The following is a 27,536-nucleotide window of genomic DNA, read 5'->3' on the forward strand; positions in this document are numbered from 1 at the left end:
TCACTTTCCCAGAGATTCAATTTTATAAGTGATGCATATATTGATTATTTTTTTCATTTCTAATAAAGCCTAATATCTTTCGACTGCATATAAGGGTTAAAGTTTTAAATGATTTCACACTTTGAGGGTCTTAACATCGGCAAAATGTAATGTAAATATCCCGCAGACATGGATTATCATGCATGTTCATGCTCGCTTCTTCTATGGTTTGTGGTTTGGAACGTAATTGAAACTCACATCAGCAATAACATTTTCGTCTCAGATTTCTTTATATATTAAATATAGACATTGGACAAAGCTTGCAAGCGTCCTTGCTGAAGTGTTTTGCATACTTGATGCTGGAAGTCGTTCACTGGTGGAAACCAGCGGGATCTCAGAGGGTCAGTCTGTAGGCTGATGAGAGCTGATGGGCTTGATGTTGGACTTCATGACTTTCTGTGGCTTGAAACTCTGACTCGTGTATTTGCTGTCCCACAGCTATTACTCTCAGTAATTATATACATACACACACACGCACACACACCCGTCTCCAGAGTGGCCAAGCAATGCCCAAATTACAGCTGGTTGATAAACCAGAGCAGAAATGGAGGGGGCCAGAATGAAATTGTACCATATTTCAAAACTGGAACTTCAATTTAATATAATAAAATACATTTTGGGGTAATAAACATTTGTATTATTATTTTTAAATATATTCACTATTTTTATAAATACTCAAATGCTGAATATTTAGTTCTGTGAACAGTTCTATCCACTGCCTTGTAAGTTGTACAGTGAGGCTTCACACAGAGTATATACTGAATATAAATGGAGACATTCATCACATGCAGCGATATCCAGGCTAACAGCCAAAAATCTATCCCCAGCTTCAAAGATGGATCCACGCTTTGTATCTAAAACCATAAAAAGGTCGATCTGTACAAATAGACAGAGCGGTTCAGAGGTGTAGAGCCCGAGGCGTTCCCTTCCTGCGTCTCGCCACAACATTACACCACAGCCACAGCTGCTGTGTCGCCGCTGATCTGTCCCCAAGAAACATGATGCTGTTTATAATCTGACCATCATTTGGACGCCGACAGCCTGCGACGCCAGACGCATGATTTACCCCCCTGTGTGTGTGTGCATGTGTATGTGTGTGTGTTTCTTGGAGACAGATTTATGAGGACGTACTGTATGAGGGTGAGGATTAGGTCTTGAGGGGCAGAGAGTATCCCATGATGCCTGGCCTCACACAGCCCCATAAGTAGTATTTTCTTCTCACCAACATCAACTGTGCTTTTACAAAAAATAAAAAGTGTTTTGATGAAGGAAAATAGATTAGATTATTTTTGACAGATATTCAATGGCATGTCTCTTATGCCATATTGAATTAATGTAGTCGTGCACTGCTAAACCTCACAACAACCCTTTATGCCGTGGTGGCGAGCGTCGCCATCGAGTAATCGGTAATCATTCGTGCAAAAATCACTTTAGCTGCTGCAAATCCGGAGCTGCCTCGAAACATGCTAAATCCAGACATGCTAAAAGCAACAGTGCACATTAATGTTTGCTGCAAGTTTCCAGGTATGTAATTTAAGACGGTGGCTTTTAATTTGAGACTGATGTAGAATGTGTCAGCTGTCGGCCGTCCCACGGCTTAACTTTGATCACTGTGTCACCAGGATACACATTGAAAAAACTTGTGGCAATAAACTCATACACATGCACAATAAAAGACATTGTGAGCAAACAAGATGTTTAAAACACGTTTACAGGACTGACGTGTGAATATAACACAATTAAATATTCAGTTATATTGATTTGTTTTAGATTCAGCCGTGTGCAGAAATGTAACTTGTCTGACTCTGTATCCTGATAAAGTCTGTTGTCAGTCTTAATTAGGGTCGGGGTTAATATGGAAGAGCCCTCAGATATACCAGTCTCCATGATTAGATGTTTGCCATCCTCTTGTTTGTATCACTCGTGTTACGTGCAAAGTTGTCAGCGTGGCCAAATACATGGCCATGTAATGCCATTCGTCCTGTGCCACTCATCACTACGGCCAGCTCTGAACACGCTTTGCACATTCATGTCAGAATATGGCAGCATACCTTGGCCGAAATAAGCACGAGGAAATGACAGCCACAATTATCGGGACTTTACTCGTCAATGTGCAATAAGCCCAAAGCCGTCCCACTGTTGAAACAAATCCCACACATTTAACCTCGATGTAAATGTCGCTCACATTGAAGCACAGTGAAGTTTAATAGGTGCTTTATTCATAACCCGGCTTTAATGGTCAGTATTTTACTTTCAAATTGAGATAATTGCTGATCTTAGGGAACAATTTATTCTATAGCAGCTGTAGACATGAGCTTGACTTGAACAGCTCTCCTGCAATACATTCTCCAAACTTCATCTCACCATCTGTGTGTAAAACGATGTCGGCCATTTGTATGTCACAGTTACCGACATACCAGACATGCATGATCCCTGCTGCAGCCATTGTAGTTTTTTTCCTTGTAGTATCTGTCATGTGCACTAAGACCTTTGTTGACACACGTGTGCATGTATTCACACAGTGATACATCAGACTGCGCATTGCCCTCGGCTTTTTTGATGTGTGTACAGATCATATCAATCACACATCTTTCTGCAACTGTTCCAAGTAAAGGACTCCACATAGCTTGAGATGCGCAACATGTATGGACACCCTTATGTAAACATGGCATTCTGTATCATTTATCAATGCCACCTCGGTTATTTATGTTGGTCTGTGTGGCATAAAGCACTGGCTAAGGCCTTGATATCTCCCAGGCAGCTGGAGGAAGTCATGTTTCAGCATTTGGTTTCCGTGCGTCGTTTAGGCCTGGTATGGACAGCGTTTTGAAGACAGCCGGCATACTTTCACTTTACGAGGAGAGAAGTTTGCAGTTTGACAAAGTAATAAATGAAGAGTGAAAAAATAAAGCTTTGCGTGCCTCCACTACATAAAGTGTTTTTTTTTTTTTTAATTTGCCAACATCTAATTTGCAGTCTTGGGGTGATGTGTGAAAAGCTTATTGAAAAAGCAACACTCATTAAGCCATGCTTTTTTTTATTAACAGAATGCAGTATAATCAGCTATTTTTTTTTCTTTCACATCAGCAAAACATTTCACTAAAAGTTGGGACAGTGCTAAGAAGAGGTAAAACAGCAAGCGGTGTTAAGTGTAACATGATTTGATGTTTGAAGAGAAGTATTAAACTACCATTTGCACTTTTGCACTTTCAGAGGAGAGTTGCTCAACAATATTCACAGTGACACCAAGGGATTCACGACTCAATTAGAAGTGATTATATGTGCTCTTTCATAACAAGATCAAATGTTTGTTTTTATAATCTGACACCTTGTCTGTGGTCTATTGCAATATGACTTTTGAAGTATCACAAATCATTGCACCATGCTGTATAAACACATTAACGTAACCTTTGGTGACGTTGGTTTGAAATAAAGTTTAATTTTTGACTAAATTTCAGCGCAAAACTCATATTTATGTCATTAATTCCACCGCGTCCTGGCGGTCTGTCCCAGGTGTGTCTCATGTGACCTGAACCAATCAGGTCTGGAACCAGGCGTGTTTCAACTTGTTCCTAAAGGACAGCGAGGACTTTTGTTTTTAGTGCTGTCTTATCTTACACATGGCCTGCTCTCACTGCTCCTAGAGACCTAAATTAGGTTGTTCAAGAATTGCTAATCATAGCCACATTCTTGTGGTTAATGCAGCATGGCTGCCCTGCTCTGCTGCTCTGCCCTGTAGCACGAATCAAACAGATCCAACATCTCCAGCATCGTTTCTTGAGCTTTTTCTGAAAACTTTCTGAGTAAAGAAACGATCCTCAGGACATCCATCTGTTGCTGAGGATTGTAGCACAAAATGTTTGACAGGGGAATCTGCGTTTTGATGTTTTCTGACCTGTTAAATTTAGCATTGCATGTTATCAGTTATTCATTTTGTCATTCTCAAGTAAATCAAGTTTTTGAAATATTGGAAAAAAGCTATGGCTCCTTGAAAAATGTGCTGATGCTTCAGTTAAACTTAATATTGTTGTTGTTGTTTTGCAGGAAAGTGTGTCCCCCTGCAACAGATCTTTAAGAAGTGCTCTTCAAAATGAATACAGGTATGTTGTTTTTATAAATATGACTTTGTTGGGGAGTCATTTCATCCAGTCTATATTCACTGCTCCTGTTTAGCAAAGTCAAAACTATAGTGATTTCATTTTTTGTTGTTGGTTCAGCTGGGAAACTACTGTAAATATTTAGATGGCTAGAATAAAAAGTCAACACGCTTCCACATTTCGGCCCACCTAGCTATTTTTATGAGCTGCTACGTGTCAGGCATGAGCCTGTAACTCTAATCCTGACCCCGTTTCACCACTATGATGTGGGTCCGTTTTGGGCGCCGGGGTATTGTGACTCGGAGCGTCCAGCATCGTAAGGCTGTTGCTTTTAGCCACAGTAACGTATTCCTGCGGCGATGCATTTCCAGAGCTCTGTCCTAAACTTGGCAGCCGTTCGGAGCTGAGCTGTGTATTTCAGGCTGAGAACCGCTGATGAGTAATTCATCAATGAGCTTTCTCCACACACACCACACACCACACACCAACACTGTGTGTCTGCCAGCACGAGCTCAACTCCTTTTGGACATTTGCCTATATTTACAAAATATAAGACATTAAAAATAGCACTCAGCTTCATCACACGTCACAAGACAAACAGCAACACTACAAGGAATCAATACAACCATTGTGCATTAAGTGTTCAGTTGTACATACATGGGAGCATTTTGAAGTGTGAGATGCTGAGCCAGCACACCAGAAAACAGAAGGTATATGTCAGTACTAGCTGTGCTCACATGATACGCTGATTCAATTCTTTCTGATCGACCGATCAGATTGTCTTTTTGATGTAAGCACACTGACTAAAATGATCAGATTGTTGTGCAGGTTTATATGTAACAAGAGTATCATCCAAAGAACATTTGAGACAATGTCTTTATTTTTGTCCTTATTCTGAAATATTAGTTACTTGGTTTAAATTGTCACATTTTTCAGCTCCTAACATGTTTTTTTTTTTTTTTTTGGCTAATATAACATAATGTAATCCAGTTTACCAAGGACTTTACTCACTTTTTGAAAAGCCCTCCACCTCATGGGCTGCAGTAAGACTCGGGGATTATAAAGCATGTGCTTCATCATGGTTTGTTTGCATTTTTTTTCCCCCTTGCTGAAATGCATTTGTGTAAGCGTGTGTTTGTGTGTATTTGCGTCTTGCTGAACGCGCATGTGCACGTGTGCTTTTGCTGCTGCTGCCTTTGTGATCACCTGCCTGGCTGTGATTTCTCAGATAGCGGCGGATGTGCTCGCAAAAGCGTGGCAATGTCACTCATACTCTCTCCCATGAAGAGGGTCCAGAGCTCACCAAATCTAGCCGCAGGTACTACTAACACTCACAAACACACCGAACACATTGTTGAACAGTTAACATCATACCTCAACCACAAGTTACTCCAATATTATCTGTATTGGCCAAAGTCTAAGGTGAGTATTCAGAAAGTGGCTTGCTTGCTTTTATTTACAAAATCCTGGTTGCCCCTCATCAACTCATACGGCTTGAGTGGATTTGAAAGATTTTCAAATAGGCGGCGGCTCCGTCGGTGCGCTCCAGCAGTGTTTGGATTGCCGGATGCCGTTTCCCGTCCTCCTTTTGCCTTCTGTTTCACCTCTTCTTACTTTAGCTTGTCCTGCTTTTTAATCCAACAATCAGTTTGTTTTCATAACTGTGTGATGCTCTCATATTTCCCCATATCATCTCCTTCTATTTTACTCATTTACCTGTCAAATAGGATCACCTGGCTGTGCTTTTCCCGTTTATATTACTTTTTTGGCTAGTAAGAAGTGACTCACTTGACATTGCAAAGCATTGATCACTCAGAAAAAGCAAAACATCTCGCTGCATGGTTGGGGTTATACGTTGGGATTATTTATCTTGAAATTTGTTTCCAATGTCTATATGGTGCTTGCTTGTTAAGAGCTTAATTTTCAGTGATTGTAAATGGTATAGTTGTGGCATCCAGCAGGATGCCACAACTATGCTGGAAGGAGACGTCATGTTATCCTAAAGCAATCGTTTCTCTTGTCCATGCTGCTTCACCACCTTTACCTTCTTTTTCCCCACTTCTTTACTCTTCTGTCCTCGTCACAGTCATAACATTGATGCAAATTTGTAAACAGAAGTCTTTTTTTTTTTCTCTCAATGTAATGTTGAAAACATTCAGCAGTTGTAGTGCCATTTGTTTGCAAAATGAATGCAGCAACACATCCAGTCTTGTCACTGATGGTTGCTGTCTTTGTTCCTCAGGGAGTGATTCTCACTCGTCAGACTTGGGTGAGTGTCTGTTTTGGGTTTTTTGTTGAAAAAAAATCGTACGATTCAAATGACAATGTCCAGTGTCAGATCACCAAACCTAACGAAAACATAGCATACCTGATGCTAATATCATATTTATCTTTAGATTCCTGGCGGTCGCGCAGCGTAACAGACGGCCTTAAAAATGGAGATGCGAGCGGCTCGTCGCTCGCTGCCAAAGGCTTCCGCAGCGTCAGACCCAACCTGCAGGACAAGAAGTCGCCCACACAGGTAAAATGCCTCACACACTAGACTGCCCGTGTTTCTGCTTCACTTCTATTAAGGCTTGAATTCTTAAAGACTTGTATTGTGATGCTTTGCAGTTTATAGTGTTTTCCCAAAGCAGACATCTGAGATAGATTTCTGATATCAAGCTTGTAGTGATGTTGTTTTGTTTTGTTTTTTTCTTGTTGTTTTTGTTGCCGTTTGAACTTACATTGGCTGTTGCTTCCTAATTGGCTAACAAGGATGTGAACTCTGTGCCTTCGCCACCCCCCAGGAGAGAGAGTTTTCAGTTCTCACCCACTGGCACTAATCCACCGGAGTACAACTCTCTCCTAGCTCTGGCTAACGATTTGAATTCTGGAACACTAACATTCACTAAGAAGGAGAAGGCAGTTTTGAAGGAGTCCTACACTATCAGCAGCACCTCCTCTTACTCGTACTCAGAGACCAGTGCTAAAGCAGTTCAAGAGGAAGCTCACTCCACTGAATCAAACGACATTAATAGCGTTAGTGCGATGTCCTCCGCTAATCTGCAAGACAGGAAGGTGTCCACACTGAAACTAACCCCGGTCACCATCCCCGATCCCCCCGATCACCTCAACTCTTACATCGATCCCTCAGTTAAAGCCCAGACCACAGGTTGTCCCCCCGCCACTTCCCCTCCCCCACCGCGGGCTTCCATCCCCCTGGAGCCACCAACACGGACCGCTTCGCTCTCTGTCCACTTGGGCTCAAACAGTGTGAAAAATCCAGGATCAGATCCCACAGTGGAGTTCCAGGTCGGAGGTCAAGCCCCAAATCAAACTGCAGCTCCAGCTCCGTCGCAGGTGGAGACGACAAAGCCCCCTCCGGCAATTCCACCAAGACCTTCAGCGGCAGAACTGTTGGTACATACATCCATACATACTGTCACAACAGGACTGACTACAGATCGCATGTCGTGCACTGAGGTGACACCAACAGTGTTTAGAGGGTTACCAGCCACGCACATCACATCAGGAGTAAAGGTTTCTTTGCAGGGGTGCAGGAGTTTAAAGAAAATGCTGTTTGCTTGTTATGTTGCCTTTTACGACTTGATATTTCTTCAGTTTTGGCCTAGGTGTTTAGCGCATGTCACATGCTACATGTGCGATGCCCTTCAGTATGTTAGTCCTGGTGCTGCTGTCAAACCATCCAAACTGTTGTTGTGCATAACTGTCTTTTGTTTGATAACCCTTTCTGTTTTCATTTAATTTCCATCCCAGCCCAGTGACTGTGTGTATAATCTGCTGCCTTCCACAGAGTTTGAACTAACCGAGCCTTTTCAGTTCACAGCATGAATCATGTTGTCAGAAGAAGAAGCTGCAGCTTCACGACAGTGTGTGATTTCACAGCAGCCTTTCACCTTCCGTTAGGATCGCACTTCCACACGTCCCTGTTTTGGGGATGTGACTTCATACGTGATTTCACTAAGCACCTCTCCTCCTTTCCTCCTTTTCCAAACAACTCCCTTGTGTTCCAACACCAGGGGCCTCCTTCCCCTGACCACGCAGCGCGGCAGTCCCCCTATCGCTGCCACAGCTCAGACTCACTCGACTACCTGTCAGGCGTAATGCCCAAGGCCCTGTCGCCCACCCCGTACGTTCCTAGCGGAGCAGGCGGCGCGCCCGGCGGGCAGAGCCTCACGGCGGTCAGCAGTGTGAGCATCGGAGGCTTCGCGTCCCCCTCCGCCTCCCCCGTGACGGTGTCAGCTCTCAGCCAGTACTCGTCATCCACGGCGGGTCTGCTGGATGAGCTGCAGATCTGTAGCCTGGACTCGCCCGGCGCCTCGCCCACGCCGTCGCCTACTCTCAGCCATGTCTCTGCCTACACATCCACTGCTGGTCCTGACGATGCGCTAACTGCCTCTGTGGCCTCCACTGCTGCTGCAGCCACTGTCACTAACGTAATTATCCAAGCAAGTCACCTCCGTAACACACACCATTACCAAGAACAAATGGTCTCTGCGCTCCCACTCAGCCATGCTTACTCATTCAGATGGCTGAACATCCGCCAAGTGTGTGATTACTACCTGTTTTTACCTGTCACTAACCATCAGCTACACCAGTGGTTCTCAACTGTTCCCGCCATCCCCCCTTAATGACAAGCTGTGGCTGAAAAATCTATGAAAATGTACTACTTCTTGAATTTCTGAAATGCTCAACATATGTAGCTTTAACTGAACGTCCACTCAATTAATTAATAACTGTCCCTTTAAAACTATTCAGTCACTTATTGAAGCATTAATCACAAAGCTGGCATAACAACCAGACCATTTCATTAACAGCCATTTTTAACAGACTCACTGTTCTCATGCAAAATGCATGAAATTAAAAGTGCAACTGCTGAAAGGTATTTTCAGAAAAACTAAACTTGTGTATGTTTAGCTGAGAATCCTCACTCACTGAATCAAAAACAACCCACACTGCAATGAAGAAAATGAAAAATTCAGTAGAAGTGTCTATATACGGTCTCCAAATTCATTAAAAAAGTGCAATTTGGAGGAATTCAAGTTTCCAAAATAAATTCAGGAGCACTAACTTCAACGTTTGATGTTACACTGAGTTTGGCGGAATTATTGGGGAACAGGGCTTGTTTTTTCCTCCTGACAAAAGTGTCTCAATCTGGAGTTTTAATAGACACATGTTAATGTCCAGTGAGTTTCTGTCTTCAGCTGACCCAGAGCTGAGAAGCCTCTCTCACAGAGGAAGGTAGAACTGGTAGAGCTGCCCCACAACTGGGAGACGCTTTTTCAGTGTGCACTCAAAAATCCGTATCTCATTCGGTCCGTGTCGTACTGGTGTTTTGCTGCATTCAATTATCCAATTGTCTACGAATGCTTTCCTGTGGTCTGAGAAATAGTTTAAGTCAACCCGCTTTACAGTTCCTTATCGCCAACTACTGTTAGAGTGTAAATAGACATTCACTTTTTTTTTTTTTCTTGAATGTGTTTCTTTCCCACTGACCCTCTGAAAATGGGTCCGCAACCCACTTTTGGGTCACAACCCTCCAGTTGAGAAACACTGAACTACACCCTATCTGTCTGGCACCAAATTGAAATCCAGCGCACTTTGTCCCGTTATGTTAAATGTGTCCACGCTCCTTAAAACTGTCTTTGTCTCTTTGTCTGTGTTTCTCTTTGTTATGCCTTTTTTTCTTGCAACCCTCTGCAGTCGCACTTCCCTTAAGGCCAGTTCATATCAAAAATTCATGATTTGACAGCCAATTCTAGGGTCCAAGCGCATTGCAGTAGGTGAAAGTACCCTGCTCCAAACCCTTGACTAGAAGATGTGAGCATCTTAAAAGACTGCCATAAAACATCTTTTTTTTTCTTTCTTCTTTTTCTTTTTTTGGAACAAGGCAAACATGCATTGGGACTGTTATTACAATCCAACATTATATCACTCTTGGGAAATATTTTAAGTTACCCTTATATTTCCAGATTATAGCATGTAATCGCATGTGCATGTTGTGTCCTGAGCTGTACATACTGGTATTGAAACCAGATGGCATTTTGTTAGGGCTGCATCTTTATATCTGGCTTTTGCTTGAGCCTTTTTGTTGGGATGTGCCATACCAATCAGAATATCATTGCATTTTTACTATTTACTCCCAAGATTTGTGACTTGCACCTTCCATCGGTGCATTTATGTGATAAATATCTTGAGTGCGTTGCCCTGCAGTTTATCTGGAAGTAAACCTATTGATGTCCAAGATCCATGATCTACTGTTCACCGAGAAGAGCAGACTAGATGTTTGAAACATCAAACGTCCAGTAGAGAGAAGCTCTACCTTGTTTTTGCCAGATACCACAGCACACCTTGTGAAGTGCTGTGAAGCTATTGACCCGATGAATAAGGACTGCTGTAGTAGCTGAAGAAGGATCTGCATAATATTGGGCTGCTGGTTGTAATGTTTTGGCAGATTTGTGTTTGTAGAGTCACCATGAATCTTTGGTCTGAACACACAAGCCTTAAAACTTAAAATGCAATGTCTTTTGTCTTATTTTTCTTTTTTTCCCAATTCTTTGTAAGGCGTTTCTTCCTGCATCATGTTGAATGGGAGCTTTTCTTCAGACAAGCTTCCCATTATTGCCGTGTCCACTGTGGTGTTTGTCATGATTTCTGTCAACTAATTTATAAAGTGAATGTGAAGGAGTTGTCTGCGTTCATCATTGCTCTTCAATTCTTTCCTGTCTGTTTTAACGTGAAGTGGCCCTCTTCCCGACTAACTGCTCCTACATTATGCAGTCATTTTAGATTGAGCACTTCCTGTTATTTAAAAAAAAAAACAGATCCATGTTTTACTTGTTTATAAATTCTTATTAGACTCTGTTCTTCTACCACCTCAGTGTTTGTAGCAATATGATGAATAATGTAAGATTTATAAAAGCTATCATTTTGTTGATGCTATGTCTTTTCTTAACATTTACATTCTTAATTGAATTGAATTTTAGATCTACAATATTGTATTAGTGTTTTAGCGTAATTTGTGACAGTCCTATCTTCTGGCTTGCGGGTCGTCCCTAGGGCCAGGTCCTCTCTCATGCAATGAATGGAAGTGTTGGACATCCGCAGAGGCCCCTGTCTCCACCCTCCTATCCTCCACCCCCGACCTCACTCCACACCGGGCTGCAGAAACAGAGCAGAAGTTCAGGTGAGTCCTTTGTCCTTTTGTAGCAGGCTGGGCTACCTGGACCTCTGCCAGCAATACCATTACTCAATAAGACATTCGGTTGTAAATAAATGTTAATGGATAATCTCAAACGGTAATGCAAATTGAGTTGTGAATTGGCTGATACAGTCATTGCGTTTTTGATTTTTCCTTTCTCCCCTTGTTCTCTCTCGTATCCAGAGGGCAGCGAGTCGCTCACCCGAGAGTCTGTGGTGTCGGGACAAACCAGCGTCAGCAGCACTGTGCCCATTGCTCGCTTTTCAGAAGAAGAAAAGAAAGTCTCCGTCATTAAAGCTCCCCATTACGAAGGCATCGGCCCCGTGGACGAGTCGGGCATCCCCATCGCCATCCGCACGGTAAGTACCGAGGCACTGCAGTGTAGCACAGGAGCGTCTTTTGACCCATTTCTTCTGCCTTGATATGTGATCAGCTTCAGGAGAGGAATTCCTTTCAGCTGTCAGCGGTCTCTGACCCCATATTAAAGGCCTTTCTTTGTCTATAACACACTATCTCAGTGGCTCTTTCACTTTGTCTCTGTGTACCAGTTACGTCTTTCAAGTCTTTAGTGCTGCAAAGTCCTTGCTGATGACTCGCCAGAGTGCGAGAGCCTCTGGGTTATCGGTGTTAACACTTCCCGTTAGCGATCTGCTTCTTGAAGGGCAGGGTTTAAAACTTGACACGCTAAACAAGAGGAGCGAAGGACATGCAATAAAGGGAAAGAGGGAAGCTGAATAGGCGAAGCGGAGGAGAAGAAAAACAGATGCTTCTTGTTGTGCGTAGACAAACATTTTTGTGGCCCCTCTTTGTGGTAACCGTGGAGAGGGAAGCGGCAATCGGGCCGTCTCTTGGCTGAACCGGTGCTACATACACAGTCACACTCTTTCAGTGAGGAGCCAGAGTGCCGTTTTTTCTCTGAGCAGAATCAACGCACAGTGTTTAGCGCTGCTGAAAGGATCATGTCTCTCTGCCTTTTGATGGCTCTTTTTGATCCATGCTGTTAACCGGAACACTTCAGAGTTGTCATCTGCAGTGACAACACTGGGTTTGAAATAATCAGAAAATCAAGCCTGCTCACATGAAGCTTTCTCTCTGTCACTTTTCATGCATCTCAGAAAATGTTCTCAACTAACCCTTCTGAAGTTGCCTTAAATTATATATCCATATTATCAATGCTTCAAATAACCGGTGTGCTAAATGTCAAGATTTTATGCTTAGTTTCCTTCCCTGAGTGATGCCTCAATTTCGCCATGAATGGTTTAAAATCACTAGATCGTTAAAAAAAAAATCGTTCACATTTGTGGTTCAACAAATTATAGTTGGTTAATAGTCGATGCTACTCAATACTCTGTACACAATTCAAAATGTAAAGTCTCAGAATTTATTTTCTGTCAGACGCGCTGCCAATATGTTGCTTCGGTAGACTTCATGCGTGAGTTTTGTGTTCCGATATTAAACTCCAAAGCTCAAACTTATTATTTTTTCAGAATTTCTACACCAGCAGTTTGAGAAGTGAAAAAATTCTAGTAGTGTGGGAATGAGTCCTGAATTTTTTTAAGCATGTTGGGGGAATATTTCAAAAGTCAGTGTAATGTAGGAGTCTTGTGAACTTTTGACCTCTTTATTGCTTTTTCAGTGTAGCTGATAAAATCATAACTAATCCATCACAGAGGAACCTCAGGAAGGGACAGTCACATACACACTACTGCAGTTCATCATCAGCTAACCTGAATTTACATGTTTGTTCTCTGGGAGGAACCAGAGAAATCCCCTGCACAGGGAGAACATGCAAACTCTACACAGAAATGCCTCAATTAGACTCATAGTGCAGATATTCTCACAGTTAGGCAAGAGTGCAACAGTACCAGCTTTTCAAAATGTTATTACAATAAAGTTTAGTAGAGATTTATATTCTTATCATAATCTTACTCTTAATCTGAGTTCCTTTGTTTTGTACAAGCAGCAGGTGGATGCAGGACTCAGATCTTTTAAAAACGTTACTCAGCTGTTACAGGTTCATAAGTTCAGTTAATAAATCTCTATAAAGAATTTCTTCATGTCTGAAAATGATGGGTTCAGCTCTCTGATAGTGTAATGAGAATAGTGTTTCTTTTAGCTCCGTAAAACTGTGGGAGTTCTTCATGGGTTGAAGCTTCAACTGCCCAGTTTATGTTGCATTTCACACCACATAAATCTTTATAGTTATCGCTCTTTCTCTCTCTCTCTCTCTCTGTGTCTCTGCAGACGGTGGATCGGCCAAAGGATTGGTACAAAACGATGTTCAAACAGATTCACAAAGTCCACAAAGCAGGTACGTCTGTACAGGAGCAAACTGAAAGACTGAAACATCCCATTGTGTGCTGTGATTCGACCATCAGACGTTTTGAGAGGAGTCAGTCATCTGTGCATGCTGCTAATGCGCGCATGTGTGTATCTGTATGTGTGTGTCTGTGTGTGTGCGCCAGTTCTTGTTAAACCAAAGCTCCCAAACAACCTCTGAGCCAGAACTCATTAGATACAGGCAAGAGAGTTCGGAGAGGAGGAGGAGGAGGAGGAGGAGCAGCAATAGAGAGAAACTCTAATAGATACAGAGCCATCCTGGGAAATGTGCACTAATTTTGTGTGCTTGACAGACTCTCACAATCAGTACAAGGGCTGTTTGTTCTCAACTTCCCAGGCTTTTGCAACTGCAAATACAAATAAACACACACACTGCTACACATACAAACTATTTCTTGATTATTTGAGCCTCAGAAATATCATCTGAAGGTTTTTGATTGTCTTGGCTTTCTCATTATTCACATTATTTTTGAGGACGTCTTCCTCTCTTTTTTCGCTGGTTTGACCGAGTCAAGGCCAGAGCTCCAGCAGGAGAAACCGCACAGTGTGTGAAGCACTTGAGATGAAATGTGGAAAATGCGGAATGTTAGCACTACTCAAAGTTATCTCAAAGAGCCTCATTCCAACAGTCACACCCACACAGACCAAATGGAGATTACTTCTCCTTCACTCAAGTTGTTCCAGTATGAGTGTTTTCATCTCCCCCAGTGTTGATGTAAGTTCACGGTGGTCCCAGCAGTGCCAGGCAGTGTTAGATTATTACAGAATGAACACACAGTTTTCCATGAGATACTATGTTGCAGGTGAACTCTTTAAGCCCTGCGGTATTTGCTGGTTTCAGACCAACACTGTTGGAATTTACTAAGGTAAAGCTGTTTTAGCTGGGAAAAAAACAGTCATCGGTTTAACTTTGCTCACTGTGTCTCATTTAATTATTTAGTCTTGTTTTTATTGATTTTACACGACAATCGCTTCTCATTGTTGATTTTTATTAAATAATCTTTAGTGTTTAACTCCGCTGTTTCCTTTTTCACCTTCATTTCTTGTAGAAATGTCAGGAAATACGTAATGCAAGGGGAAAATAACTTTCCCAAACCTCTCCCACCTCCATTCCTCTCAGCTTTTACACAGCAGAGGTTTTGTGTTTCAGATGTGCCTGTGCATACCGTGCATTTTAACCAAACAGCCAGTTTATTCTATTTGTTCCAGTTGTTACACCGTTTAAGTTTATTTATAATGCAGTGGCCGATTTCAGTCCTTCAGAAATGTAATTTTCAATTTCAGGCTCCAGCAGATTGTTTTTCAGAGCAACGTATTACTTTCAGCTTTTTGACAGATCCATTTACAAGAGCAAAGAGCTCCGGTTTAAAGGCACGTAGCTTCAAAACAGTATGGAAGATCGCACTCTAATTGCTTTTTTATATAGAATATCCAAAACACAGCGATGATAAATGAAGAGCATCACTCAGTACAGCGCTTTGTGGTGTGCCGTCTTTTCATGCTCAGAATATTAAAGTTTCTAAGGGCAAAAGTGAGTTTTACATCATTAAAAATCATATTATGAATGACTGAAGTTATTGATTTCGTGTTAAACCTGATCTGGTGCTGGTGTTAAACAACTGAAACCATTCACAAGCAATAAGGCGAGAACCGAGTAACTTGGATGTTGAGTGTTGCGATGTGTGTGTCCGCATGTGCCTCAAACAGTCTTCAGTCCTGCCTTTCTTTCACAGATGATGACTACTCCGACACGTACAATGCAACATACGCTTTCATAAATAATGGTGAGAGCAGCAATTTGGATCACGGAGTTTGGTTTGGTAAACTTGCGTGGCATTGCTGGAATCATTGTTTATCGTTGAAACTCGCTTCTCCCGAACAGACGACTACAGCCTGTCATCCAACGCCACCACCATGGCTCACCCGGCTCCCCGGACACACACGTACAGGCCCCTGTCCAAGAGCCCCTCAGACAACGGGGGCCACCTGGGGCCCCGCGAGCCCTCGCCGTCCCCGGTACCCCCGCCTCCTCCCCCCATGCCTTCCCTGCTCCAGCTGAGAGCCAGAGACAGCGACCGCGAGAAGTCAGACATGTAAGACGAGCATCTCCATTCGCCATGCCTGAAATACAAAATGGGACTCACTCTTTTTACATCTTTATTAAGAAGCTGATTGTTTAGCGTCGCTGCTCATGCTGTGACTTCTCCATACTAATGTTCAAACAGTAGAAACGAACAGGCTGTATCCTGAGAAGCTCCTGCTTTGTTGTCCTTGCTCCAGGAATGAATGGGGTCCTCCAGACAGGAAAGTTGATACACGAAAGTACCGAGCAGAGCCCAAGAGTATTTTTGAGTACGAGCCTGGGAAGTCCTCGATTTTGGAGCACGAAAGACCAGTGAGTATTTTTAAAAATCTCATTTCACTGAAAATCATGTATAACAGTTTTCTTATGACTGCAATAACAAGGAAACAGTGTTTCTGCTCAGCTCCACTGTCGATCTGAATGTTGTCCATGTCTGAGGAGATACGTAGCTGAATATCAGGCAGAACTGTCTGCAGTGATTTTGCAGAGATTGAGCTACAAAAACAACTGGACGGCTGAAGTGAGAAAATAATCACAAACAAATAAGCCTTCCCTCCCTGCTAGTCTGGCAGACGTCAGTCCGTGATTATATCATGGGCCTTTGCTTCGATTTCCTTCTGTCAGGGACAAAGCGTGGGCGGTAAAAAGCAAATGATTTCAGCTTTGCTTCCTCTTGTAACTGTACTGGCTGTTAACTCCTGTGTGGGGTGAAGGACACAGCAGACAGCAGAGAAAATTACCATGTGGAGAGGTGGGGGAGAAATAATGGACATGACGCAGCTGTGACCGGGACAGACGAGGAGCCCTTCTAGCTGCGTAAGAAAAGAAAGCTTTCTGAGCTTCTCTCACAGATGTTTAATGTGATGAGAGCAGTTTCAGGGCAATAATGCATGAGTCACATCCTCGAAGACAAGAGGCAAAAAAAAACGAGAAATCTGTGGAGCGTAATGATGGCAAATGTCTTGTTTGTTCAATAGCTTTTTCTCCATCGACCAATAGAAGAAAATCCATGCTTAACATTTTGTTTAGCAGTAAGGTGTCACCATATGGATGTTTTTTTTCCCCCCTACACCTTTTCTTTTTAAATCTGTGTTTATCTAGTGTAGTTGTATGGTTGTCAGTTTCTGCTGCAGGCTTTATTTTTCCCAGGGTGAGTCATTTTACACTTAAAGTGAAATCTCTTTTTAGAAGGAGATATAATACAACAACACCTACAGAACGTCTCCTGGCAGAGTTTCAGCTGGCATGAAAACTCCGCTTTCATGAGAGAATAGGGTCAGAAAGAGCAGACAGACTGTTGAAGCAATCTGTAGTTCAAGCAACAACAAAAACTCCTTGAATCTTTGTTTGTATAGAAAGAAACACAATAATGTTTTTTTTCTATTTTCAAACCTGCACAGAGTAAATTATTGGCCTTACAGTGATGGTCATGCTGACTTTGCATTGATTTGCATCATGTAAATACTTAACATATCAGTTTATGGAAGACTGGCTTCATACAAAGGTGCATCTCCTTCACATGGGCTGAGTTTCAGGGGTTTTTATCAATGATGTGACATCCACAGAGTTTCTACTCCACTCCTATCATGCCTACAAAATATTTCAAGCTTTATGTGGCATTTTCCTACTGGTAATATTGAATATCTGATAAGAGGACACAAATGTCTGCCGTAGTTCATAAATGAGGCGTCCATATCTTGACATTTCTTGGGGTAAGTGCGCTCACGCTGAATTAAATCAAGGACAGTCTCTCATGTTATGGTGGTCCGGGTTCAGTCATGCCGCTGAGTGCCAGTACAGTTCAGTACTTTCCAGAAGACGTTTCAGTGACGCATGAGGTTTGGAGTCTAGAAATAAAGTCATTTTAATCACTCAGTGGCGGTGGCTCTCAGCCTTTTCATTCAGAATTAACTAGATTACCTTTAAAGAAAATCCAACACTCTAGTCTCAGATTAGCCAAATGTTACAGAGAGTGCAGTAGCTGGAAGCCATGCCCACCTTCACAAGCACATGAAGTGGAAGTGCTGAGCAGTTTCCTTGGTTTGCTTTAGATTCTGGAAAATGACTGGTAACGGTTTTCATTGGCATGTGCAAATCTGATATGAACAACCTGAGAGCAGACAGATCCTCAGACCCCCGGTGATCTATGCTTCTTGGGGTCTGATGGGACCTGGCTGGCTGCCACATCATAGAATCTGAGCTGTAGAGGATAAAACACAGCAGTAAATGGGTTCTTCACCTTTTGTTCCCAAGAACCAGCCTGAGTCTTCATCCTGATTCATCCTGTGCCCTTCTCCCTGTGCCACCTTTGCCCATTTCTAACCATGAGGTTCATGTCTCTCTTTGTGTGACTCCTCTCCACGCCTCCTTCTCTTCCTGTCTTTCTCTACCCCCTCCTCTCTCAATCGCTGTCATGCCTTCCCAGACCTATGATGACATAGATTTAGAGAACGAGCCTTGGTATAAGTTCTTTTCCGAGCTGGAGTTTGGGCGGCCGGTAAGTCAGGGCCTAGCTAGTCCCTCAACCACGACTCCGCCGTAGGCATACACCCACACTTTCTCCACCCCACCCAGGACTTTTTTCAGTGTCTCCAAGTGTTAGACTGGGTGGGGCTAGTTGTTTGGGCATGTGGTATTTGTTTGGTGCTGTGACCCCCCTCCTCCTACACACACACACACCCTTGTGACAGGCTTTGGTTTGTCTCTTTGTTGCTGGGTTTTGTTTTGTTTTTGTTTTTTTTTTTTGCTTTTTTTTTTTGGTTGGGTGACTAGCAGGCAGAATGTTCAGTCACACACAGACATGGACACTTTTCAGTTATTTCTATATTTTGCTAAAATGAGCAGGGGAAGTGGTGAAAAGTGCCTCAGATTACCTGATATTAGCGATCTCTCTTAACTTGAAAAAAAGAAATACACCTATATATATGTCATTGATTGAACATCACCCTCCTGACAAACAGAATGTGAGGCTTTTTCAGCATCTTTATTTACACACAGTCACGCATCAGTTTCTCTGCCTTTCATTTCGCCTCTCCACTCAGCTGACCATTTATTCATGCCTGCTAGTGTTTTTATCTCCACTCTCCTTCATTCTTGAGTGCTCCGAGTGTCTGTAAGCTTAATGCATTAGCGCCCTCTGCTGGAGATAAGTGGTTAATTCTATCTCTGTGGCCTGGGGGCAAACATCGCCCCCAGCCACAGATCCAGGATCATGTTACCCCACGCTGACTGATTTACAGTGTCACCGGGGCAAACCTCTGTCACGCATGACATCAAGTGACGACTCAATAGGCTTATTTGAAACGTGGAGGAGAGAATTTCACATACCGAGCCGACATCATTCCTGATGATGTTGAGCAGCGTATTGAGATTTCTACCTGCGCTGTTCGCTGCTGTGTGATAAGCCCTTAGAGCAGGGGTGTCAAACATACAGCCCGCCTGCCAAATCCGCGTAAATCCAGCCCGCAGGAGGAGACAGCAAGGTGTACAAATGGTAAAGAAGACCTCAGCTGGAGTTCTCCAATGACTGTTTCTAGTTTATTCATCACATACCCGAGTTGAAGGATCAGTGGAGGATAACTACCTCATATTGGCAGTGCAGTGGCATGAGCATCAAAGTGACATGGTGAGGGTGGATTTGAGAGAGCATGCCTTTATCTCAGAAGGATATCTGGCAAAAAAGTGCACCAGGAGAACAGTTAATTTCAACTTGCTGTGGTTTTGAGGGAGCACACTGAATTAAAAACAATTCAGTTATAAATTACGTTATGTTTGGGCCTTTTTCCACTGAAACAAAGTGACACTTTGGGAGTTCTAAAATGATTTTTTTGTCGAGGTTGTTAGGCAACTGATTTTCTGGTCTGCATGTGGCCCCTGAACTAAACGGAGTTTGACACCCCTGCCTTAGACGGTTTCATTTCAAGCACTGATATGAAAAGAAAAAAATAAAACTCACCAGATCTTTAGAGTCTGAAGGTTTACTGAGGTATAAAGTGAAAATAAGTTGGGACTGACCAGCCGTACTTATTCATGTGCACCTGTGAGACAGCACACAAACCACAGCATTAGATTGTGCGGTGTGTTGCACTCCCGAATAAACACGTCACAGCTTGTGCTTCACTTGGCTTTCTGCTCACAGCTTGTACTTATACCTTGCATGTGTGTGTGGTGTGTGGGCACTTGTGTGTTTTTGTGTGGCGTAAAGGTGAATTTGAGTCTTTTTGCACAAAAAAAAAAAACAAAGTATAAATAGATCTGTGTGCATATTAAAGAAGATAGTGTGTGTATGTGTGTGTGCGTGTGTGTGTCAGAGAGAGAGAGAGAGAGAGAGAGAGAGAGAAGTGGTATGAATGCACATGTGACATAAGTCAGCTCTACATGAAAGAAGCACATGTGCAGTGGTGCTGAACTCGTTTATCTTTGGTTCCTCAGATTCTCTAACGAGTGTCACTCTCTCCACATGTTTCCTGTTTTTTTTTGTTTTTGTTTGTTTGGTTTCTCCCCATGGTGTCACCACTGCTTCACCTTCACCTCATCTTCACCTTCCTCCTCTTCTCCTCCTCCCCTACCTGCTCACTGCTGCTGCTTGGGGCTCAAGCCTCCTAAAAAGCGGCTGGATTATAATCCAGACATCTCCGCTCGCCAACGCATCGAGGTAATCTCACATTCATGAGTGTTTCAGAAATGTTGTTCATTTCACAAGTTCTAACCAGTTGCTGGAATCACAGCCAGACTGTTAACTAGTTGTTTTATATAATGAGTATGTTTTCAGTGTTTTTCAAGTTCAAAGTTAAATTTTTCTTTTAGGTTTTTAAAAAGCAACATCTCTGCTGTGTGACTGCAGCTCAGGCTTAGCTTTTCCTCGCTTCATTCCATCAGACAGTACTGAGCATTTGTTACCACCAGGACCCATTCCAGCTGATCCAGACCAGGTTTTGCGGGGCAACATTTGCCCTCTTAGCCAAGCTCAAAACAACCCTCCATCACCTTTTTGTCATCATCCTCGAGAGCAGCCCGTTGGACGCCGGCTGTTCATCCTCGCCGCGCCGCACCTGCGCCAGTAGTCCTCTCCTCGGTCAGGTGTGCCATGTGGAACCAGCGTCCGCCGCACCTTCCACCGGGGGAGTGTTTTAAGCGCGGCACAGCAACAACCGCATGCAGGCTGCGCGTTGTGAGCTGCTCTGCCTCCAGTCTTTGTTCGTGCGGGGCTCACTTCTCTCTTTTGTTGTCTGCTCTATTTCAGACATCTCTCCACATCGCTCCTGCTGACAAGGCTCCAGAGAGACCAGCGAGGTAACTGCTGTTTCTTTATTTCCCTCTGCATCAGCCCGAATCCCCCCTCCCCCCCCTCAGCCTCTCAACAGCAGCCGTCCTTGTTGTGATTCAGCACAGTATTAAAACTCTGCTCTTTCTTGCCTCCACTCGGACGCAGACAGCCCGTGTCTGCTATTAATGATGATTTGCAAGGATTACTGTTTATCTTCTTCAGCTTTTTGTTCCTGGTGGCAGGACACTTTGCATCTCTTTCTTGCTAACGCAGCCTGAATAAATTAACCCTGCAAATCTATTGATTCTGCCCTTTACTTCTCATCCTTGGCTCGCCCCCTCCCTCTTCTTCCCCTCAATCTGCTCCCTTTCACCACTGGCCTGCTTATTCAGTCCATTTTCTCCTTTGAACCGAAAGGGCAGAATAGAATGAGATGAATAGGCCGAGTAATTCATGTAAGTCACATTAAGTGCTTGGTCTGAATAGAGAAACCCTTTTTTTTTTTTTTTAGATTCTTCGCCTCAATAAAATACCAGTCATCTGTTAATTTAGATTACCTTGAAAGTATTCCCAAAAGTTAAAATAGTTAAAGTGTAACTTCTCAGTCTGAACTGGAAATCATCAAGAAAATTTATAAACAGAAAGTATGTTAGTCAGCAATTGCACCTTCACATAGTTTATTTGCCTTTTTTTTAGACCTTCCTTAGCAAAAATGTCATTAGGAGAAAATGATTACCTTGTACTTCATCATCGTTTAGCTTATAATGGGTTCTGAACACAGAATGTAGAGATATCCCAGCCTCACGACATTTATAGCTCCTCAATTCAATTTTCCTTCTGCATCCTGAAAGCAGCCTTCTCACTGTCTTGTGTTTTAGCGCCGCCAGCGACTACAGGAAGAGAAGGAAGTCGGAGCCTTCCAGTTCCCAAGTGAAGGCTCCCTCTCAGAGCAGAGCTGTGATTTCCCCCAAACCAGTGGATGCCTACAGACCCAGCAGCAGCCTAAAGAAGCCCATCATTCGTTCCTCACCATCCTCACCCTCCAGAGCCAAAGGTATACACACACACACACACACGCACACACACACACACACACACACACACACACACACACACACACACACACACACACACAAATCTTCTTTCCACTTCGAAATGTGGATTTGAGTCTCTCTTCCCCCTTGTTTTCCCTCTGCCAGTCACATCAACTCATACCTTTTTCACAATGTGGTTGTCGTTTCACCGATTGATGGCCGTCTGAGGAAAAAACATTCTGTCATCTTTTTTCCATCCCTTTTCTTCCCGAAGTATTCTCCTCCTCCTCCTCAGCTCTTCTACAGTTTTTTCCCTGTGCATGTTTGCTTAACCTGCTTTCCTCCTTCTTCTCTCTTACCACGCTGCTTTATCTCGGACATCTGAAAGGTGGGGACGCATGCGACATGTATTTAAACAGTTTGACCTCCCCGGGTCCTTGTCAGGACTCATTTCCACCCCCCGACCCCTGTGACCCGGCCCACTGCCGCGAGGACGCCAGCCAGGAGGGCAGCTCCTCCTCCAAGCAGTCTGCCTGCTGTCGGAACACTTGGCAGACAAAATGCCAGGATGCGGGAACGTGGAGCAGCGCAGAGGAGGCGCCTCCCTCCGCCGGCAAGCTCAAGTCCCGCAGCTGCGATGACTTGCTCAATGATGGGCATTCCGGCCCAGGTGGGCGCGGTGCCACCCGCTCAGAAAGCGCGGGGTCGCTTTTGTGCGACGGAAATCCGTCGGCAGCGTCGGCCTCCACCCGTTCACTGCCGAGGCTGCACCGGCGGCGGGCGCACGACTCGCCGGGCTTCCTCCAGCTCTATCGCAAGATGCACCAGATCGACCGGGCCCAGCTCATCCCGTCCGAAGTCATCCGCTCGGTCCGCGCCCGCATCCTGGAGCTGGAGCGCCAGCCTCATCTGCACCGGCATCGCCTCTCTCCCTGGACGCCCTCCTGGGGCGTGGAAGTGCCACGTGACATGGTGCCAAATCGCATTACGGAATACGAGCGCCTTATTCAGAAGTCCAAATCCATGCCAAACCTGGGCGACAGCGAGGTGCCTTCAGGCACCACCACCCCGGGAGACTCGTCGTCTCGAGCGAGCAGCGGCGGCGGCGGCACGCCAAGCTTTCCAAAGCGCCGCTTCTCCATCGAGTCGTTACTGGAGGAAGACAATGGTAACGGCGGAGCGGCGCCTCACAGCATGGATCACCTACATCGACCTCGCAGCCCCCCCGAAGGTCAGCCTCGAGTCGGGCCGGACCCCAGCCGCGGGCGGTCTTTTCCCGCCCCGCCGGTTCCCCAAGGCCCCCAAGCCAACCCCGACTACTCCGACAGCGAACAAGACGCCGTCGCGTCGGACCTCAGCGATTTCATTCAGGTGGAGGGCTCCTCGTTCTGCAGCGAGAGCGACTTCGACCACTGTTCTCTCACCTCCTCTGAGAGCCTGTACGGCTCGTCCACCCTCCATCACCACCACCACCACCACCACCTCCGCCATCGCCATCACCACCACCACCCCGGTCACCAAAGCATAGGTCAGAGCCAGGGCTACCAGCACCGCCACCTCATCAGCACCTGCAAGGGCCGCTGCCCGGCCTCATACACCCGTTTCACGACCATGCTCCGCCACGAGAGGGAGCGTGCTCGGCAGGAGCACCAGAGGCCGTCCCAGCCGGGCCGCGGCAGCCACTCCCTCATCCAGAGCTCGCAGTCCCAGCAAGCGATGTCCAAGCTGGCCTTCCTGGTCAGCCCAGTGCCTTTCCGCAGAAAAAAGGGCTCACCACCTACCTCTAGAAGAAGCGGCGGAGGTCGAGGTAGCAGACCCAAGTCCAAGCAGGCTATTTACGAAGCACTAGACGCAGCTTTGAGAGACATTTATGAGCACATCCAAACGGAGAGGGGCCACAGAAGCACCAGGCCCCCCGACGACAGCATCCTGAGGAGAATCCTGGCCGAGCTGCTGCCAAACGTGCCTGAACGGAGTTCTTCTCTGCGGGGGAGGAAGGGCTGCTGGCACGGGGGCCACACCTCTGCGTCGCTGTACCCGGACGGGAGCCCCACCGGATATGCCTCATATCGAGGGGAGTCGTCCACGCCACTGCTGCAGTCACCACGGTTACAGTCGCCCGTCAGCGCCTGTTACGGGCGACACTTGGAGGCCGCAAACAATAATGAATACGGAGAAGATCAGGGCAATGGAAATGGTCTCTGTTATTCAGGTGGAGATAATTCACATTTTATATCACATTGTGCACATTGTATTGTGTTCACGCATGCTGACACACATGCATGCACTCAAATTGAATGAGCAAGGTACAGAAAGTAGGAAACTTGTGTTTTGTAGATTATTTCTTGGTTGTATCAGTGTTTCTTGGTGATGAATCTTTTTAAAGTTTCATTATTTCCCTTTTTTTAAAAAAAGAATTAATTAGTTAATGTATTTATTTAACCTACAGAATCAGAGTCTGTGTGGGATCAGTTTGGACGTGCTGTTCATGCCACAGTGCTGTGGCTGAACACAGTTCCTCCACAAGCTAATATATCTTTTTTTTCTTCAAACCTACATAATCCAATATATTAAACGACATCAGACAAGTGTAAACAGCAAAGAATATCTGTTTGATATCAGTAAACATAACCTGGCAAATCTTTCATGGGCAAAAACCACATATCCAGCTCTGCTGCTCATCCTCCATGTAAAGGGGAATATTGAGGCTTTACAGTCGTGAGATTTTTTTTGCCAGAAGCATAATTTCAACAAAGAAATAAATATAAAATGCAAATTTCCTTACTTCTGTGTACACTTCATGTGAAGATAGGCATCAGTTATATTTATACAGACCTTTATTTCAGTGTTTGGTTCTGTGCTCATAGCCCCATTATCCCCAGTGGTCTGCAGACTCCTTCACGCTTTTCTGTTTATTGATACGACATGAATCAATATCTGCTGACTGAAAATTCTCATGTTAAGCCTCACATTTAGTTTGTTCAGTGTTATGGAAGGATCATGCCCTTTTCAAAGAGTTTTCATTTGATATATTGTTATAAAAATGTTTAATTGATCTGAGGTTAGAGCAAAACGGCAACTTAACTAACATTAAAGGCATAGAAAGTGAAACAGCATCGTGGTTTTATATAGAAAGCTTCCACACAGACACACTTTTATACAGACTTGTTGTTTTGGTGAAAGTAGCTAAATGAAGTATACGTTTAGGAAGCAGATATGTTTCTATTGTAACAAAATGCAATTCTGAGAAAAGATTTATTCAAATGATGAAAAAATATGTGAGAATTTTCTCAAGATGCAACATTGTCTCCTAGAAATAACTTTTCTATTCTCCTTTCTACTCATGTTACTATTTTCCAGTTACTGCAGCTGCAGCAATAAAACATTTTTTCTGTTTGCAATTCTAATTTAAACACCGGGTTCATGCATTACATCAGTATCGAAGGCAGTCAGTGGTGGTTGTCCAACTATGAGTTCAGGTTTGGAAAACACTGGATAAAAAATGTGGTTCTGTTTCAATTCCTATCTCAAATATTGAAACAAACTTTGATGCTTTTCTATAAAGTCTCAAAGGTTTAATCGTCAGTTAATGATAAACAGGTTGGACGTTTCAAGAAGCAGAAAGTTATCCAGTCACTAATCTGTTTCTTTGAAAACAATCTTTTGACCGAGTCTGAGAAAATGTAGAAAATGTCATTTCTGAGAGACAATTTGCAAGTCGGAGTAAAGAAAGGTTGATAAATCATATTTTTTTATTTTTTGTTGATATTTTTTTTTTTTTAGTGTGTGTTGAACCGTCATCGTATCTTTGCAGATTAATTTTCTTCCCCTGGAGTCATTTGCTTGTATGTCTGTTTCTTGTTTTGTTCATATTTTTTGCAGCTGTATTCCCTTTGTTTCACTTTATGTTTCTGTTTTGTTTGATGGCATGTGTCTGTCTGTCCCGTGCTGTGCTGCAGGTTCGATCACTTTGTTTTGTTTTGTTTTTTTCTTTCCTACGAAATAGAAATAAAACACATTTTGGACCTGAGCTTTCATTCCCTCATTTACCTGTTGGAATGGCATCATCTCTATATCACATCCCAAATAACTTTTTTTTTTTTAAAGTTACTCTTTATTATTTTGTGATGGTTTGGCCTACCGGTGGTTACCATGGTAACTCCTGTGAACATTTTCCATGTGTGTGTGCTCATCACAGACCAGGATGTCTCCAGGAGTTATTCCACCATGGACGGACGTCACACACCACAAAGTCGGAGACCCACACCCGACAGAGAGGTACAGCATTAAAAATTACTTCTCCATAGGAGTCTTTAAATGTATTTTCTGTCAAAAGAAAAGTAGAGAGAGCTTTGATTGCATTCTATTATTTACAAAATCTAACTCTGAATGATGTGTTTTTTGTTTTGTTATGCCTGGTAATGCTTCCCGGCTTTCTTTCTCTCACTCCGCTCTTCTAGGTCTCCCATAAACAGATGACACAACTTATTCTGTTCTCTCTCCTCCATCAGAAACAGCCTGCAAGAGCCATTTATGATTTTAAGGCACAAACAGCTAAGTAAGTTACAGAACACGCACAAGGAAGCCGCGCACGAATGTCTGCACATCGAAACGCCTCAACTGCCCCATTGCTGTTTTCTTTTCTTTTGCATACACTTTCTATTATCTAAGAGAACTTGACTGCTGCTTCTTATCACCTGGATGGCTTTCACTGTATTGTTTGTTGTGTTTTTTTAAATGGATGCATGGAAAAAGTAGTGCTGGGTCTTATTTTGGTTTACTGGCTGACATTTCTTCGCCGATGGCTGTTTACGTGAAATCCTCTCCGCCAGAGTTGCATGCTCGGCTAAATACAACTGTGTTTCAGGGAGCTGACGTTTAAAAAAGGTGATGCGGTGAACATCATCAGGCAGATAGACAACAATTGGTATGAGGGAGAGCACCGTGGACGAGTGGGGATATTCCCCATATCGTATGTGGAAGTAAGTGTGATGCAGCGCTGTGTATCAGTGCTAAATGTTGCTCATGTTTGCACCTTTGCTGATTGGTATCGAAACAGCCGGCACCTGATCTCCAGTGCACACACTTGTTTGCACTGCTTTCACACTTGTGCAGAAGATGCCGTCCACGGAGAAGCAGCAGCCGATCCGCCCTCCTCCTCCAGCGCATGTCAGAGAGATCGGAGAGGCAGTGGCTCGCTACAACTTCAACGCTGATACGAACGTGGAGCTGTCGCTCAGAAAGGTGACTGTGCGACATCTCCCCATCTTTTTTATTGCTTGTTAACAGAGGCGTAGCGTGGGTCTCAGAGGGGGCAGCGCATTCTCGATGGGCCCTTATGATAGTAATTTTATCATTCAAACAATACCTCATGCTACCATCAAACAACACACTAATGCTCACTTTTATTGAGCCAAGGAAACCTGTATGACTCAGAAAGCAGAATAAAGTCACAAACCAGTTCACAAACTTG

The 27,536-nt window shown here is 43.9% G+C and overlaps 1 protein-coding gene across 1 annotated transcript in view; it reads left to right on the top strand.

Moving 5' to 3' along the window:
- The window catches only part of sorbs2a (sorbin and SH3 domain containing 2a), a 47,283-nt gene that overhangs the window by 11,832 nt on the left and 7,915 nt on the right, over positions 1–27,536 (top strand). The window contains exons 3-22 of the mRNA XM_030093281.1: positions 4,084–4,139; positions 5,365–5,454; positions 6,379–6,405; positions 6,533–6,657; positions 8,159–8,575; positions 11,199–11,325; positions 11,524–11,699; positions 13,585–13,651; positions 15,414–15,464; positions 15,563–15,773; positions 15,961–16,075; positions 18,189–18,260; positions 20,361–20,417; positions 21,006–21,055; positions 21,908–22,083; positions 22,452–24,275; positions 26,262–26,341; positions 26,524–26,621; positions 26,931–27,045; positions 27,179–27,307. Of these exons, the coding sequence (XP_029949141.1) occupies positions 4,130–4,139; positions 5,365–5,454; positions 6,379–6,405; positions 6,533–6,657; positions 8,159–8,575; positions 11,199–11,325; positions 11,524–11,699; positions 13,585–13,651; positions 15,414–15,464; positions 15,563–15,773; positions 15,961–16,075; positions 18,189–18,260; positions 20,361–20,417; positions 21,006–21,055; positions 21,908–22,083; positions 22,452–24,275; positions 26,262–26,341; positions 26,524–26,621; positions 26,931–27,045; positions 27,179–27,307 (4,017 nt within the window). The 5' untranslated portion in view covers positions 4,084–4,129. The remainder of the gene's footprint in view (positions 1–4,083; positions 4,140–5,364; positions 5,455–6,378; positions 6,406–6,532; positions 6,658–8,158; positions 8,576–11,198; positions 11,326–11,523; positions 11,700–13,584; positions 13,652–15,413; positions 15,465–15,562; positions 15,774–15,960; positions 16,076–18,188; positions 18,261–20,360; positions 20,418–21,005; positions 21,056–21,907; positions 22,084–22,451; positions 24,276–26,261; positions 26,342–26,523; positions 26,622–26,930; positions 27,046–27,178; positions 27,308–27,536) is intronic.

This window comes from Salarias fasciatus, chromosome 6 (genome assembly GCF_902148845.1).
Source record: "Salarias fasciatus chromosome 6, fSalaFa1.1, whole genome shotgun sequence".
NCBI lineage: Eukaryota > Metazoa > Chordata > Actinopteri > Blenniiformes > Blenniidae > Salarias > Salarias fasciatus.